At 64.9% G+C, this 13,591-nt stretch overlaps 1 protein-coding gene across 1 annotated transcript in view; it reads left to right on the top strand.

Annotated features, from left to right (window-relative positions):
• Positions 1-534: 534 nt before the first annotated feature.
• Positions 535-13,591, top strand: part of C7H1orf167 (chromosome 7 C1orf167 homolog) — an 18,873-nt gene continuing 5,816 nt past the window's right edge. The window contains exons 1-13 of the mRNA XM_051834351.2: positions 535-1,016; positions 3,283-3,420; positions 4,055-5,124; positions 5,219-5,262; positions 5,683-5,869; positions 6,510-6,634; positions 8,111-8,226; positions 8,551-8,698; positions 9,832-10,007; positions 10,463-10,649; positions 11,925-12,117; positions 12,203-12,354; positions 13,023-13,231. Of these exons, the coding sequence (XP_051690311.2) occupies positions 3,315-3,420; positions 4,055-5,124; positions 5,219-5,262; positions 5,683-5,869; positions 6,510-6,634; positions 8,111-8,226; positions 8,551-8,698; positions 9,832-10,007; positions 10,463-10,649; positions 11,925-12,117; positions 12,203-12,354; positions 13,023-13,231 (2,713 nt within the window). The 5' untranslated portion in view covers positions 535-1,016; positions 3,283-3,314. The remainder of the gene's footprint in view (positions 1,017-3,282; positions 3,421-4,054; positions 5,125-5,218; positions 5,263-5,682; positions 5,870-6,509; positions 6,635-8,110; positions 8,227-8,550; positions 8,699-9,831; positions 10,008-10,462; positions 10,650-11,924; positions 12,118-12,202; positions 12,355-13,022; positions 13,232-13,591) is intronic.

Raw genomic sequence — 13,591 nt, 5'->3', positions numbered from 1 at the left:
AGGGTGAACCAACAGCAAAGGAAGACCTTTCTCTCTCTCTCTGTCCACTCTGCCTGTAAAAAAGAAAATCATCAAATATAATAAGCGAATCGTTGCGAACGGGCCTAGGCCCCGGGAGGCCCTGCATTCACTAAGCATCTGGTGTGGACACCAAGCAGCAGGGGCACGTGAACCGGCCCGAGGTTCGGAGGCGCGGGCCCCCCACAGATCACGCAGCACCGCGACCCCGGCTCTGTGCTCCTGCCTCCCAGAGGCGCCCACGCTCGGGACGGAGGCCACGAAGGGCTGCGCGGAGGCCGGCGGGGACCGGCGAGCTCAAAGGCTTGGCAGCTGCACCGTCAGGGAGCCTTGAGGGAAGTGTGCCTGGGCCAAACTCGCCGCGCGACCAGGGAGGGATCCCGAGGCCGAACGCTGCCCGCCTTACACTTGCGGGGCTGCACGCGGGGACCACAGCCTCGCCCGCAGGCGCCCTCCGCTGCGATCCGGCCCGCGCGTGCGCAGACGCCGCGGCCACGCCCAGGGGCGGGGCTAGCACCGGGCGGGGCCTTCGCGGGGCGGGGCTAGCACCGGCGGGCTCGCTCTGCCGGCCGACGCTCGCTCCGCCCGGTGGCCAGCCGGGGTCGTTAGCTGTCCGCGGCCGAGGGTCCCTCCAGGTTCAGAGCGGTGTGCTCGGAGGAGGACCCGAGGAGGACGGACGCGCGAGGTCGCGGGTCCAGGAGGCCAGAAAACTGGCCGTGGGCTCTTTGAGTGGGGAGGGAAGGGGGCTGTGAGTGTCCTGGAGGGGAGTGGGGCTGCAGCCCGGGCAGGCAGAGGGACCCCCGGCAGACCCTGCGGACCGAGCCTCCGCAGACCGACCCTGGCGAGGCGTGAGGCGGGCGGCGTGGGCGGGGCTGGGCCCCCGGGCAGCGGCCGGCCTTGCGGGCGGGGACCCTTCTGAGCGCCAGCGTCCTCTTCTCTGGAGCAAGGAGCCTCGGCCTTGAGGCTGCGGTGCAGACTGCGGTGCCCGCGCGGCTCAGGTACTAGCTTGTCAGTCCCTGCTGTGCGCCAGCGCTGTTCTGCGGGCCCCAGGCACACGAGGGGTGGGAGTGGGGAGGGGCCGCAGAGCCTGCCCTCGTGTGTCTCGTGGGCCCCTGGAGGGAGGACCTCGCTCTTTTTTCAGTACAGGGTGGGGGAGTAAGTGCAGGGGTGGGCAGAGCGGGAAGGAGGCTGAGGGAGACAGGGGCGGAGTCCCAGGCAGCGCACAGGGAGGGCAAAGGCCCTGGGGCGGGAGCCTGCATGGACTGGAGGGCAGGAAGGGGAGAGGAGCAGAGGATGAGGCTGGTCAGCAGCTGGGAGGCAGGGAGTGAGGCAGAGGTCAGCAGGCTTTTTCTTCTTTTTTTCAGATTTATTTGAAGGAGTTACTGGGGTGGGGGCAGTGGGTTTGTCCATCCACTAGTTCACTCCCCAAATGGCCACAACAGCCGGGTCAGGCCAAAGCTAGGAGCCCAGGATTCCATCTGGGTCTCCCACGTGGCTGCCAGGGGCTCAAGAGGCCGGGCCATCCCCTGCTGCTGTCCCAGGCACATCCGCAGGGAGCTGGACCAGAAGTGGAGCAGCGGAGCCTGGAATGCTGGTGTAACAGATGGCAGCTCAACCCACTGTACCACAGGGCCAGCCCCAGCAAACTGCTTAGGAAAAAAAAATTATCAGGGCCGGTGCTGTGGCGTAGCAGGTGAGGCTGCGGCCTGCAGTGCCAGCATCCCATGTAGGCGCCTGTTCGAGTCCCGGCTGCTCCACTTCCAATCCAGCTCTCTGCTATGGCCTGGGAAAGCAGTAGAAGATGGCCCGGGTCCTTGGGCCCCTGCACTCATGTGGGAGACCGGCAGAAGCTCCTGGCTCCTGGCTCCTGGCTTCAGACTGGCACAGTCTGGCCATTGTGGACTACTTGGGAGTGAATCAGCAGATAGAAGACCTCTCTCTCTCTCTCTCTCTCTCTCTCTCTCTCTCTTTTCTCTGTGCCTATTTGTAACTCTGCCTTTCAAATAAATAAATAAATCTTTTTTAAAAAAGATCCGCTGGTTCCCAGTTGGCTACCATGGCCAGGACTGGGTCAGCCTGAAGCCAGCAGTCAGGAGCTTCATCTGGGTCTCCCACATAGGTGGCAGGGGCCCAAAGACTTGGGCCATCCTCCACTGGCTTCCTAGGCACATTAGCAGGGAGCTGGATTGGAAGTGGAGCAGCCGGGACTTGAACCTACAACTCATGAAATGCCAGCGTCACAAGCAACAGCTTAACCCTCTGTGCCACAACGCCAGCCCCTGATTCTTTTTTTATTTGAGGCAGAGAGAGAGAGAGAGAGAGAGAGAGAGAGCACTGCTTCATCTGCTGGTTCACTCCCCGGATGTCCACAACAGCCAGGGCCGGGCCAGGCTAAAGTCAGCCAGAAACACAGCCCAGGTCCCCACGAGGGTGGCCAGGACTCAAGTGTGCAGCAGCTGGAAACTGAGTAACAGGACTCGATCCTGGGCACTCTTAAACGGCATGTGGCTGCCCCAAGAGGCATTTTACCCACATTGCCAAAGGCTTCCCCTTAGAACCTGGTTTCCCAGCAGCGTCTTTGGTGACTCAGTGTGGGAGGGGGTGACCGGGGCTGGGAGGCTGCCTGTAGCCACTCCAGCCTGCTCAGGATCAGCAGGGTGGACGCTGCACGGTGGAGGGGGGGGGGAAAGGGGGGGCTCCAGGAGGGTGAGCAGGAGGCGGCTGAGGGCGGGACTGAGGGAATCCAGGGGGGGGGCAGAGGGCGGGATCCCCCGAGGAAGCACTGTTGGGACTGGAAGGAAGCCGAGTGAAGTCTGGGAGTGGACTCTGAAACAATGCTTGGCGAGGGTTCTGTTGTATTGGATGACAGAGTTTGCAAGAAGAGCAGGTGGCTGAGGTCGGTCAAGGACAAGGTTAGGGGAGACCAGGAGTCCCTGGAGGCCTCTGGGTGGGTGGGGTCATCAGGGAGAATTGAGACAGGCTGTGTGGGAGGTGACAATGACTTTCTCGAGGAATGGGGCCGTGAGCAGATACAATGCCTGCGGGCAGCTGAGGGCCAGGGTGTTCCAGAGAGGAGGGCCGAGACTGGTCTGGGAGTGGCAACAGGAGAAAGGCAGGAAGCGGGCCCACCCTTCCTGCCAGCCCCCGTCTGAGAGGGCTGCCCGAGAACAGGGCCCACGGGGGACAGCAGGAGGTGGGGGCAGAGCTGGTGGGGGTGGCGTGGCAAGGTGGGAGCCCGGACATTCCATCCTCTTCCTCCCCTAGAGCCCGTGGATCAAGCAGACCCGGCCTCGACTATGGTTTGGACCAAGGATGCCACTGCCCCGCACTCCCTGGAGTCGAGGCCTGAAGCTGGCCACAAGGAGAATGTGCCCCCTAGGCCTGCTGTCCCCCCGAGGCCAGGCAAGACACTCAGTGGCCTGGGTGGGCGCAGAGCCCCTTTCTCAGGCAGGCCAGCCTGGGGCCTTGCTAATTTCAGAGGTGAACCCCCTGCCCCGGTGGGAGCAGGCCAGTCTCTCCAGCCTGGGGCGCAAGGGAGAGGCCGGGGCAAGGAAGGGAGCGGGCGGGCCGGGAGAGGGCCTGCCTGCTGCCCTTGTCCAGAGGGGCCCCGGGTCAGTCTGTGCCAGGGCTCAGGAGCAGCCCAGGAACAAATTCAGGTTCTGCCACTCACATCCCAGCTGGGTGACCAGAGGCAAGATGCTGACACTGTGAGCTCTCGCTCCTACCCACAAAGGTGGCCCCTTTGGCCCACTCTGCCCCCACTGTCCCCAGAGTCCTCCCCCTCCCACCCCTCCACGCCCCAATCCCACCCAGCCGCCTCGGTGCCTCCCTTTGCTCCCCCGTGCCCTTCCATGTTCACACAGCGCCGCCAATGGCACTGCCCGGAGCCCCAGGGCCGCCATCAGTCGGCAGGGGGAGCAGCGGGTCCCGGAAGTGTGGGCTCCCTGCCACCCAAGGCCTGGACAGTTCCCCCGTCCCACGCGAGTGTGGACGCTCTGGGTCCTCCCCAGGGCATGATTGTCTCTCCTTCCCTCAGAGCCACGGAGAGGCCCAAGGAGCCCGGGTGGCGGCCTGCGCAGTGGACATGGCTGGTGCAGGCCCTGGTGCCAGGCCGAGAGGCAGGGGCCTGCCGCCGCAGCCTCCCCTGGGACGATGATGGGCCAGGAGCCCTCTCCAGTCCAGAGCAACCTGGCCAGTGCTAGGTCCTGCCTGGGCCTTGCCCTGAAGGACACGCCTGACCCGGTGGCCAGCGCAAGCTCCCGACAGCAGAGCAATGTGTGGGCCCGGGCCGCGTGGCCCCCAGCGAAGGCGCGAGACCTCGCCGTCCTCGCCCAGCAAAGCAACCTGGGCCTCAGCAGCACTGGCAGCCCCGCCCCCCTGAGCTGCTCCGGGCCCCACGCGCTGACCTGGGCACGTCCCCCTCCGAGAAGGCCGCCGGCTCGCCCATCCCCTGGCCCAAGGCGGTCCCAGCTGCAGGCCACAGACACCCTCTGGCCGGGCTTTAGGCCTCTCGCTGGGCGCCCCCGGCCGGGCCCCAGATCCTGGTGTGGCCTGGGGAGCCGGACCTCCGGGCTCCTTGGGAAGCCCCTGACGCTGGAGGACCTGGCTGTCCCTGCCCCGCGCCAGGCTCGGGCCCCGCCCCACGCTGCCATTCCCCAGCTGCTGGCCTCCGTGCGACAGCCGGAGCACCAGGCCACCTGTCTTCTGTGCCCGGCATTCCACGAGCCCCCAGGCTGGGAACTCCCAGGCCACTCCCGACCCAGCCGGCCCACCGTGGCTTGCCAGAGTCACAGGGAAAGCGAAAATGTCCCGGACCCTCAGGCCTACGGCAAGCCGGTGTGGCCCGAGAGCGCTCTGCAGGGGCTGTCTGGGGTTCGTGACTCTCAGCGGGAGGTCCCCCCCACTCCACACCTGGGGCCAGGAGAGAGCAGCAGGGGGCCGCAGGGGGACCCCAGGCCTCCTCCACTCCGTTCCTCGGCCTTCTCGGGAGCAGCAGGCGGGATGGGGGCCCTCAGGGAGCAGGCCGGTGGGGAGAAGGCGAGGACGGCTTCCTGTCGGTCCAGTCTGCCAGATGAGGCCTTGGCGGCAGTCAGAAGCACAACACAGGTAGAGGCCATAGGAGGCTGGGGGTGGGGCCCCTGGGCAGGCAGCCTGTGCCCCGCTCCTCGGCTGAGAGCCATCAGTCCTCTGCCTTTCTCAGCGTGAGGCCCTGCCCACCGTGACCCCGGAGTCCCAGGCAGCCTGGTGAGACCAGGGCTGGGGGAGGTGGGGTTTGGGGGTTGGGGACATCCTCCTGGGACAGTTCCTCTCCCGTTGTCTGGAGGGGAGGCCGTGGTAGCAATTACAGAGGAGGGCGCTTGGTCCCGCTGGGGATGCCGGGAGCCCCCTGAGCCCCCGGGAACAGGGACGTGGGCACAGCAGCTCCTGGGTTGGGGGCCCTGATGCCTGGCGGTCAAATGGGGCCTTCCCCTGCCTCCGGGAGCTCTCTGGTCTGGCATTTCCAAGTGTGGCCGGCAGCACGAGGGAGGTTCTCCTATTTGCAGCTGGGATTTCCCTGTGGCCTGGGCGTCCCCCTTGAGACTGCTGGCCAAGCCCTGTGGACGCCCCCCACCTCCCCTCCCCCAGTCAGCATCAGCCCTCCCTCCCCCTCCCCCTCCCCCCCAGCCGGCAGCTGCTGTCCAGATGTTTCCGAGCCTGGAGGCGCGCGGCGGCGGCCGTGGCGCTGGGTCGCCAGCAGCTGCTACAGAAAGGCCTGCGGGCGCTGCGCTGGGCCGTGCGGCTGCGCGAGGCCCGGCTGGAGGCGGCAGGGCGGCAGCACAGGAAGGCCCTGCTGACCCGGAGCTTCCGAGAGGTCAGGGGTGTCCAGGTTGGGCGGGGGAGGTGCCGAGGGCCAGGTGTCTGGGAGGAGGCTCCGTGCACAGGGGGCACCTGTTAGGCTCAGGCCGCGCCTCGGGGATGCTCAGCGTGTTGTAGAGCGTGTTGTTAGTTCAAATCCTGCCTCTGTTGCTTTCTAGCTGTGTGACCTTGGGCACGTTAGGTAACCTCTGCGTGCCTCAGTCTCCTCATCTGTAAAATGGGGTGGTAATCGTTGTCTCTACCCCTCAGGGTTGCTGTGAGAGTAAGTTAGTGAATAGAAAGGACTCCTAGCCAGCGCTCTGCCTCCTGTGTGGCTGCAGCTCCTGGTTGGTTGGCAGGTTGCCAGCCAGGACCAGCAGGTGCCTCTCCGAGCCTCCCTCCTTGGCAAAGGGTGCTCGGGAGGGCCCAGCCCCAGGTTTTGCTCCCAGAGCAAATCCTGCCTCTTGGGAGCTCTCTCTCCATTCATTGGTTCGTGCCTACCCAAAGTGGCAGGGTAGACCAATGGTTAAGGCCTCACAGTCTGGCGGAGCGGGGGGAGGGGTCAGGGTCTGGTCCCTGCTCCTTGCTAGTTCTCCCTTGGGAGGCGCTTTCCAGGCTGTCACCGGCATCCCTCTTCCCCTTCTGTCCTGACCCAGTGGAGAACTCTGACCCCTCAGCAGCCACATCCGGGCGGGGTCCGGATCAGCGGCCACACCCAGGCAGCGTCAGCACTGCCTCCTCTTGGAGCAGGCCAGCGCCGTGGCCCCTCCTTGGGAAGAAAGTAAGTGGTGGTGGCTCCCGCCCGGGAGAGCAGGTCGGCTGGGCCCCCAGGTTGGTCAGCGTGGCCTCCTTGCCCCCACCCCTGCCTTGCTGCCCCTCGCTTCCCTCTCCCACTGGAGACGAGAAGAACAGAGCAGACCAGCAGGGGCTGCCACACAGCCTGCCGGCTCGGCAGCGGGCGCAAGATGGCTTTGCCAGGTGGGGGACACCTTGGCGGCGTCAGTGTGATGTTTATTAAGACTTGAAGAAAGCCTCCTCCCCTCGCCTTTTCCTTCTTTTCTTTCGAGGTTTATTTATTTTAAAGACAGAGTGGTAGACAGGGAGAGAGGGAGATTTCCATCTGCTCGTTCATGCCCCACATGACTGCAATGGCAGAGGCCAGTCCTCAGGCCTCCTTCCAGGGCTCCCACACGGGCAGCAGGGGCCCGAGCACTGCGGCAGCGTCTCCCACTTCCCAGGATGCACTAGCAGGAGTCTGGATTAGAAGCAGAGATGCCGGGACTTGAACCCGACACCGCAGTGCGGGATGCACGCGAGTGCTGACTCAGTGCGCTGTACCACAAAGCCTGCCCCTTGTTCTTGTTTTGAGCTTGAGCAAGTGTATTTAAAATAATTATTTCAATGACATTTATTTTAATACTTGATTGTTGTGAAAAAAAATATCCACATGGAGGGCCGGTGTCATGGCGTACTGGGTAAAGCCGCCGCCTGTGATGTCCGCATCCCATATGGGCACCAGTTCGAGTCCTGGCTGCTCCACTTCTGATCCGGCTCCCTGCTAATGACCTGGGAAAAGCAACCGAAGATGCCCCAAGTGTTTGGCCCCTGCCACATGCGTAGGAGATCTGGAAGAAGCTCCTGGTTACAGCCTTGCCCAGTCCTGGCCGTTGTGGCCATCTGGGGAGTGAACCAGGGATGGAAGACCTTCTTCTTTCTCTCTCTCTCTGCATAACTCTGACTTTCAAATAAGTGAATAAGTCTTTTAAAAAAATCCAAGTTGGGATAGGCATTGTCCTGGTGGTTAGGAAGCTGGTTAGGATGCCCGTGTCCCACACTGGAGCGCCCGGGTTCAAGTCCCCGCTCTGACTCCCGGCTCCAGCTTCCTGCTAATGCACACCCTGGGAGGCAGCGATGATGCTCAAGTCGTCGGGTCCCTGCCAGCCACGTGGGAGACTTCGGTTGAGTTCCCGCTCCCCACTCTGCCCGGGCTCAGCCCTGGCCACTGCAGGCATTCGGGGAGCAAACCAGGGCGTGGGAGATCTCTGTCTGTCTCTCGAATTTAAGAAAAATCTGGACAGGGCTGAAGAGATAAAGCAGCAGCAGGGCCTCCCCCTCCCCCCACCAAGAGGCTTTTACCATTCGGGAGCGAGTGGGGTGGGAGGGCACCCGGCGCTGTCTCAGGCTGGGATGGACAGGCGGGGGCCGAGTGTCCTCCTGGGCTGGGCGTCCGTTTCTCTCTGGGCAACTTCGCTCTTAGTCCAGGGAGCCCGAGGGAGGAGACAGAAGCCTGGCCCATTGAGCTGCGTCCCGGGCAGAGACCAGGTGACAAAGATGGCAGAGCTCAGGTCCCGCAGGCCCTGTGGAGGCTGGCTGGTGAGACGGTGGGGCGCTGGGAGGTGGGGAGGCGGGGCCAGGCCAGGCAGGGCGGAGGGGGCTCCTGCATGAAGGGTTGGAGCATCTGCTTGTGCCCATTTTATGCGCGGAACACTGAGGCCCAGGGATGTGAAGCAACAGCCTGAGGCCAACAGATCCAGGAGTGCTCACCCTGGGCTGTGCACCTCTGGGGCTGAGGCAGTCCACCCAGAGGCCTGACCGTGGAGCTGCCACGTCCCTCCCTCGTGGCTCCAGAGCTGGGCGAGGCCCCGACCCCGCCCTGAGGCTTCTCTCTGCTCGCTCACTTTCCTCTCCTCCCTCCAGTTTTCCTCCTGTGGAGCCATCAGAAGCAGCAAGCCATCCGGGGAGAGGCCGCACAGAGCACTCGGGGCACCGGGCAGCCCCCCGAGACTGCAGACGCGGCTGGGGGGGCCCCAGCGGGCCCCCAGCACCACAGAGCCTGGCTGTGCAGGTCGGGGGACGTGGAGGAGGGCGGGAGTGGGGACCCTGCTCCCCCTAAGTCAGCCCTTGTGCCTTCTGGTGCTGAGAGATAAGGGTACAAACAGGGGTGGAGACAGCTGTCCCTGAGTGAGGATGCCTGAGACCCGCTGGCCCAGCCAGGGCCTGGGATTCACTGATAAGCGAGTGGAGCCCAGCGGAGCCGAGCCCATCTGAGCTGTGCTGGCCTCCCGTCGCCACCAGCTGGTGGTGGTTGGGGGAAGACCGGAAACGAGCAGTCCCGTGGCAGGCGCAGCTGCCCCCCCCACCCCGAGTTAGGTGCTGCGAAGGGAAGGAACTGATGGGTGGGTTTGTTTTCACTCTTTGTGGCCACATTCTCATCATGAGGCCCAGCCTTGCTGGAGCTTTGTTATTCGGGGGGGGGGGGCGCTAGGGAGGTTGGAGAAAGGTCTGTGGGGCCAAGCACGAGGGGCCTTGTGGGCCGTGGGAAGGAGGTGAAATTTCAACGTCAGAGCAAGGGCAGCGGGGCCGGCGGGTGCCGTGGAGGGCTGAGCATCTCTGCGGCGCCGGCATCCCATATGGGCGCTGGTTCAAGTCCCGGCTGCTCCACTTCCGATCCAGCTCTCTGCTGTGGCCTGGGAAAGCAGCAGAAGATGGCCCAAGTCCTCGGGTCCTTGCACCCACGTAGGAGACCTGGATGGAGCTCCTGGCTCCTGGCTTCAGCGAGCCAGTGGGTGGAAGTTATTTCTCTCTCTCTAACTCTGCTTTTCTGATACTTACACAAATATTTAAAAAAAGAGCGAGTGAGCAGGGGAGCTGCGCTGGAGGGCTTAGCAGGGAGAAGACTGGGTCTGCGTGTGGCGAACTTCATCTGGCAAATAGGAACTGGCTGGAAGTTGGCCAAGAGCAGGCCAGCTAGGGGCCAGCTAGGCGTCCAGGTGCGACAGTGTCATCGTCTCAGCAGGCGACATGCCGTGCTGTCTGCGTAGCAACCCCATTCCATAGATGAGAAAACTGAGGCTCGGAGAGGTGAAGTGGCTTGGCTTGCCCAGGGCTCAGGTAGTTGGTGTCTGGCAGGTGGCAGGCAGCTGGAGTTGGTCATCGGTTATTAGGTCTGGCTTGGGGACTCCCTCTTGGCTCTCCTAGGTGCTTTGGGGCCTGGAGGCGGTTTGTGCAAAGAGGGGCCCAGTACCGAGACCACCTGGCTGACCGCCGGGCGGGGACCCTGAGGACGTGCCTGGGACAGTGGGTCCGGATGAAGCAGCTCCGGGCCTTGGACGGGGCGAAGCTGACCCTGCTGTGTCTCTGCCGGCAGAAGACAGGTGAGCGAGCGGCAGCCGGGGCCTCCCACCCCAGCAAACCGTGCCCCTGCAGCCCTTCCTTGGAGGCCCCGGTGGGATCTGCGGGGGGGGGGGGCTCGCAATGGCAGCAGGGAGGACTGGGTGCTCGCAGGTGCAGGCTGCCGGGCCTGGGGGGTCAGGAGAGGCTGCAGATGATGCTGGGGTTGTAGGAGAGTTTGTCCACATCCTCCCTCCGCCAGCCCCTCAGCACTGGAAGGCATGGGCTCCCTGCGCTGGGGAAGCTGCTGGCTGACGGGGGAGGCTCAGCCCTGCCCTCGGACGCCTCCCTGGGGAGGCTGGGCTCTTGGAGGTCTCCCAAGGGGAAGGCTGGGGCTGACGGGAGGGGCAGTGCCCACGAGCGGAGCGGCTTCACCCCAGCCTTTGGGCAGAGGGAGGTGGGAGGGGTCGTTGCTCACCCATCTCTCGACTGTTTGCAGGGAACACGGCCTTCTGCATCGCAATCACGGGAGCCTCTGCTGCCCAGGGCCTGGGGGAGCGGGCTCAGGCCCGGGGGCTGCTCCAGGGGCCAGGCCCGGCCTCACTCCAGGAAGCCTGCCGGAGACTGGCCCTCCAGCGGGCCCTGCTGCTCTGGAAGACACGGCTCTCCCAGCGCCAGCAGGCAGAGTAGGTGTCCACGAGCTTGTGACCCAGGGTTAGCCTGGAGGGCTCCAGGTGGCATATGGACTGTCCCACACGGCCCCGGCTGCGTCCTGTTCCCCACCATGGCCCCAGGGTGGGGCCTGGCTGTCACTGGTATCCTGGTGCCAGGCCCTGGGATGTGGCCCAGGGACACAGAGACAGTGACTAAAAGACAGCTGCGGGGCACATGAGCATCCGGGCACCCAGACAGGGAGCTGGAGCCTGGATGGAGCCGCCTCTTGCCCATCTCCCAGCCGGGTGTGCGCCCCCTGGTGGCAGGGATCGTGTCCATCTCCTCACCCTGCTCTCTGCACCAGTAGGCACCTGCAGATGCGCTGAGGACGGGGGCAGAATTATTGTCCCCTGTCCACTTCTTCATACACAGCCAAGAGCTCTAAACCACGCTGTGAATCCAGCGGAGGGCCCCAGAGTATGCACAAGACAGCCCGTGTCGGGTTGACAGCCCAGGGTGACGGCTGCACAGAGCAGAGGTGGGGGTCGGGAGGGGCCAGCTCCCTGACAGGGTGTCAGCGGGAACAGAAGCTGTTTGCAGCCCTGAGAGCCACAGCCCCGACACCCATCACCCCTGCACCCACCTGGTCCACTTGGACGCTCAGTTCTTTCAGTACATCCCTGGGAGCCCAGGAGAACTCAGTTCACCGCGCCCCTGCAGGACATGGCCCTCCCTCCACCAGTCCATCCTCTGGGCTTCGGGCATCAGGGCCCCGCCGCCGTCTCCTGGGCTGTACCCGGGGCTGCCCTGCTGGCCTGAGTGGAGCCCAGCTCTGCTGCTGTTTGGAGTTTGGGGAAATGGAGCTCCCCCGGGCCTCAGTTTCCCCATTTCCACCCCTGCGTGGAAGGAGACGCCGGGGGGCCGTTGTGCCTGTGGCCTCTGGGGCCTGGGGTCCTTGGGCCTAGGGCCCCGCGCACCCTTGATCGCGCGATGACCCCTCCCCCACCCCAGCCTTGGGAGTGTGGTGAGCTCAGCCGGCCTTCGTGGCTCACTGGGGTCGCCGGGCGGGGCACTCTGGAAGAGTCCGCAAGCCCAGGCCGTGAAGTGAGAACCTGGGCTGAGACCCCGTGGGAGCCCGCAGCGATGCCGCGTTCGGCCAGTTTGGTGGCTCTGGGCAGAGCTCCAGCCCTGTCCACCTCTGGCCCCTGGTGTGCCCCTTCTAGCTCAGGCCTCAGCGGCCAGGGTGGGCTGCCCCGCCTTGGCCAGGGGACGAGGCCGGTGCCTGGAGACCCACCTGCCCTCTCTAGCTCCTTCTTGCAAGGCGCGCAGCAGCGGGCGATGCGACGCATCCTCGGGCGTTGGCGCAGGAGGCCGTGGGGTCCGGGCACCCCGCCAGGCGGCAGCACCACCAAGACCTCCTGTGCCCTGAAGCCAGCGGCCAGCATCCCAGGAGGAGCAGCTTCGCCAGCCTGTGGCTCACCCTGCTGCTCGCTGGCGAAGGTGAGGGCCAGCGGTACGGGGCGGGCGGAGAGGGTGGGCCCGGGCCTGGGCTGGGGGGCCCAGGACCGCTCTTGTCTCTCCCCAGGCCTCCAGGGCCCCCGCCCTCCTGGAGGCTCAGGTGAGCTTTCGGCGGGCGGCTGAGCGGCGGCAGGAGAGGCGGTGCCTTCTGCTGTGGCAGGTGCGGGCCCAGCAGTCTCGGGCTGCGGCAGGATGGAGCCGGCGCGGCCTCCAGAGGCGGTAGGGACCCCTCTACGGGAACAGTGAGCCGTGCTGCCCGCCCCGCTGTCTCCCTGCCCCTCCCCCCCGGCCCCGATCCCTGGTCTTCACAGCAGCATTGCTCAGGGTCTGCAGCCCCCTGGGGCTCCCCTCTACCACCCCCATAAGCTTGGCCCCAGACAGAGGACCCCTCAACTCCTCCTGCCAGCTCAGAGCCACCAGGGCTGGGTCACGGCTTCTCCGGGAGAGTCCACAGCTGTGGCTCACTCAATTACTCACTCATACAATGCTTAAGAGGGGCCTGCCCAGGTTCTAATCCCAGCTCTGCCCCTCGCTGGCTGTGTGATCTCGGGTAAGTTGTATAACTTCTCTGTGCCTGGCTCTCCCACCTGTGAAATGGGGCAATAATAGTGTTCACTGCCATGGGTTGGGCGTAGACATCGTCCAGCAGCCGTGCCTGGCTCATGGCTGGTGGCTGGGCACAGGATTGGCGTTGGATCTGGGGGTCCCATCCTGTCTCCACCACCTGTCCCTGGGACCCCAGAAACCCACCCTCTGCCGCAATGGAAACAGGGAGCAGTCGCCCCAAGCCCCTCCCTGTTGCTGAAGGGAGAGGTGCGGGGAGGTGGGCTGCGTGTGCCTGAGCAGCAGTGACCATCCTCGGGGTGGACACACCCCTTCCCACCCAGTGTTCTCCTCAGCTGGAGCCAGTGGGCAGCAGCCCAAGGGGCCTGGAGAGAGCTGGCCGCCCGCCAGGCCTGGGATCGGAGCTGCAGGGCTGTGCTGGGCCTGTGGCGGCAACGGCTGGCCCAGTGGCGAGAGGCAGAGCGGAGGGCCGGGCAGCGGGCCTGGGGGCTGGCGCGAGACGCCCTGCGCCGTTGGCACTCCTGCTGGCAGAGTGAGTGGGGGTCTGGGGCGGGGGCACCGTGGTTGACGGCAGGGCCAGGGTCTGTTGGTGAGACTCCGGGTTCCATATCCTGCAGCATAGAGAGGATGGCTCAGCCCCCAGGGCACACCCAGGCCTGGGTTACAGAGCTTGGGGTTGGGATCTGGAGTCTTGGGGAGGGGGTCTTTGCTCTTCGCCTCCCTGGCTCTGGGGATCTTAAGCAGCTTGAATCTCATCTATAAAACGGGGACACGGTCCCCAACTCAGAGGCGGCTCATGAGGCCCCTGTGGGGAGACCCCTGTAAAGTGCTTGGCCTAGAACGCCATCTCCATCACCACCCCGTCCAGGCCTCCAGGGGTCACTGAGGTCAG

This window comes from Oryctolagus cuniculus, chromosome 7 (assembly GCF_964237555.1).
Source record: "Oryctolagus cuniculus chromosome 7, mOryCun1.1, whole genome shotgun sequence".
Classification (NCBI taxonomy): Eukaryota; Metazoa; Chordata; class Mammalia; order Lagomorpha; family Leporidae; genus Oryctolagus; species Oryctolagus cuniculus.
The sequence above is the reverse complement of the archived record's forward strand: the minus strand, read 5'-3'. Positions and strand labels throughout refer to the sequence as shown.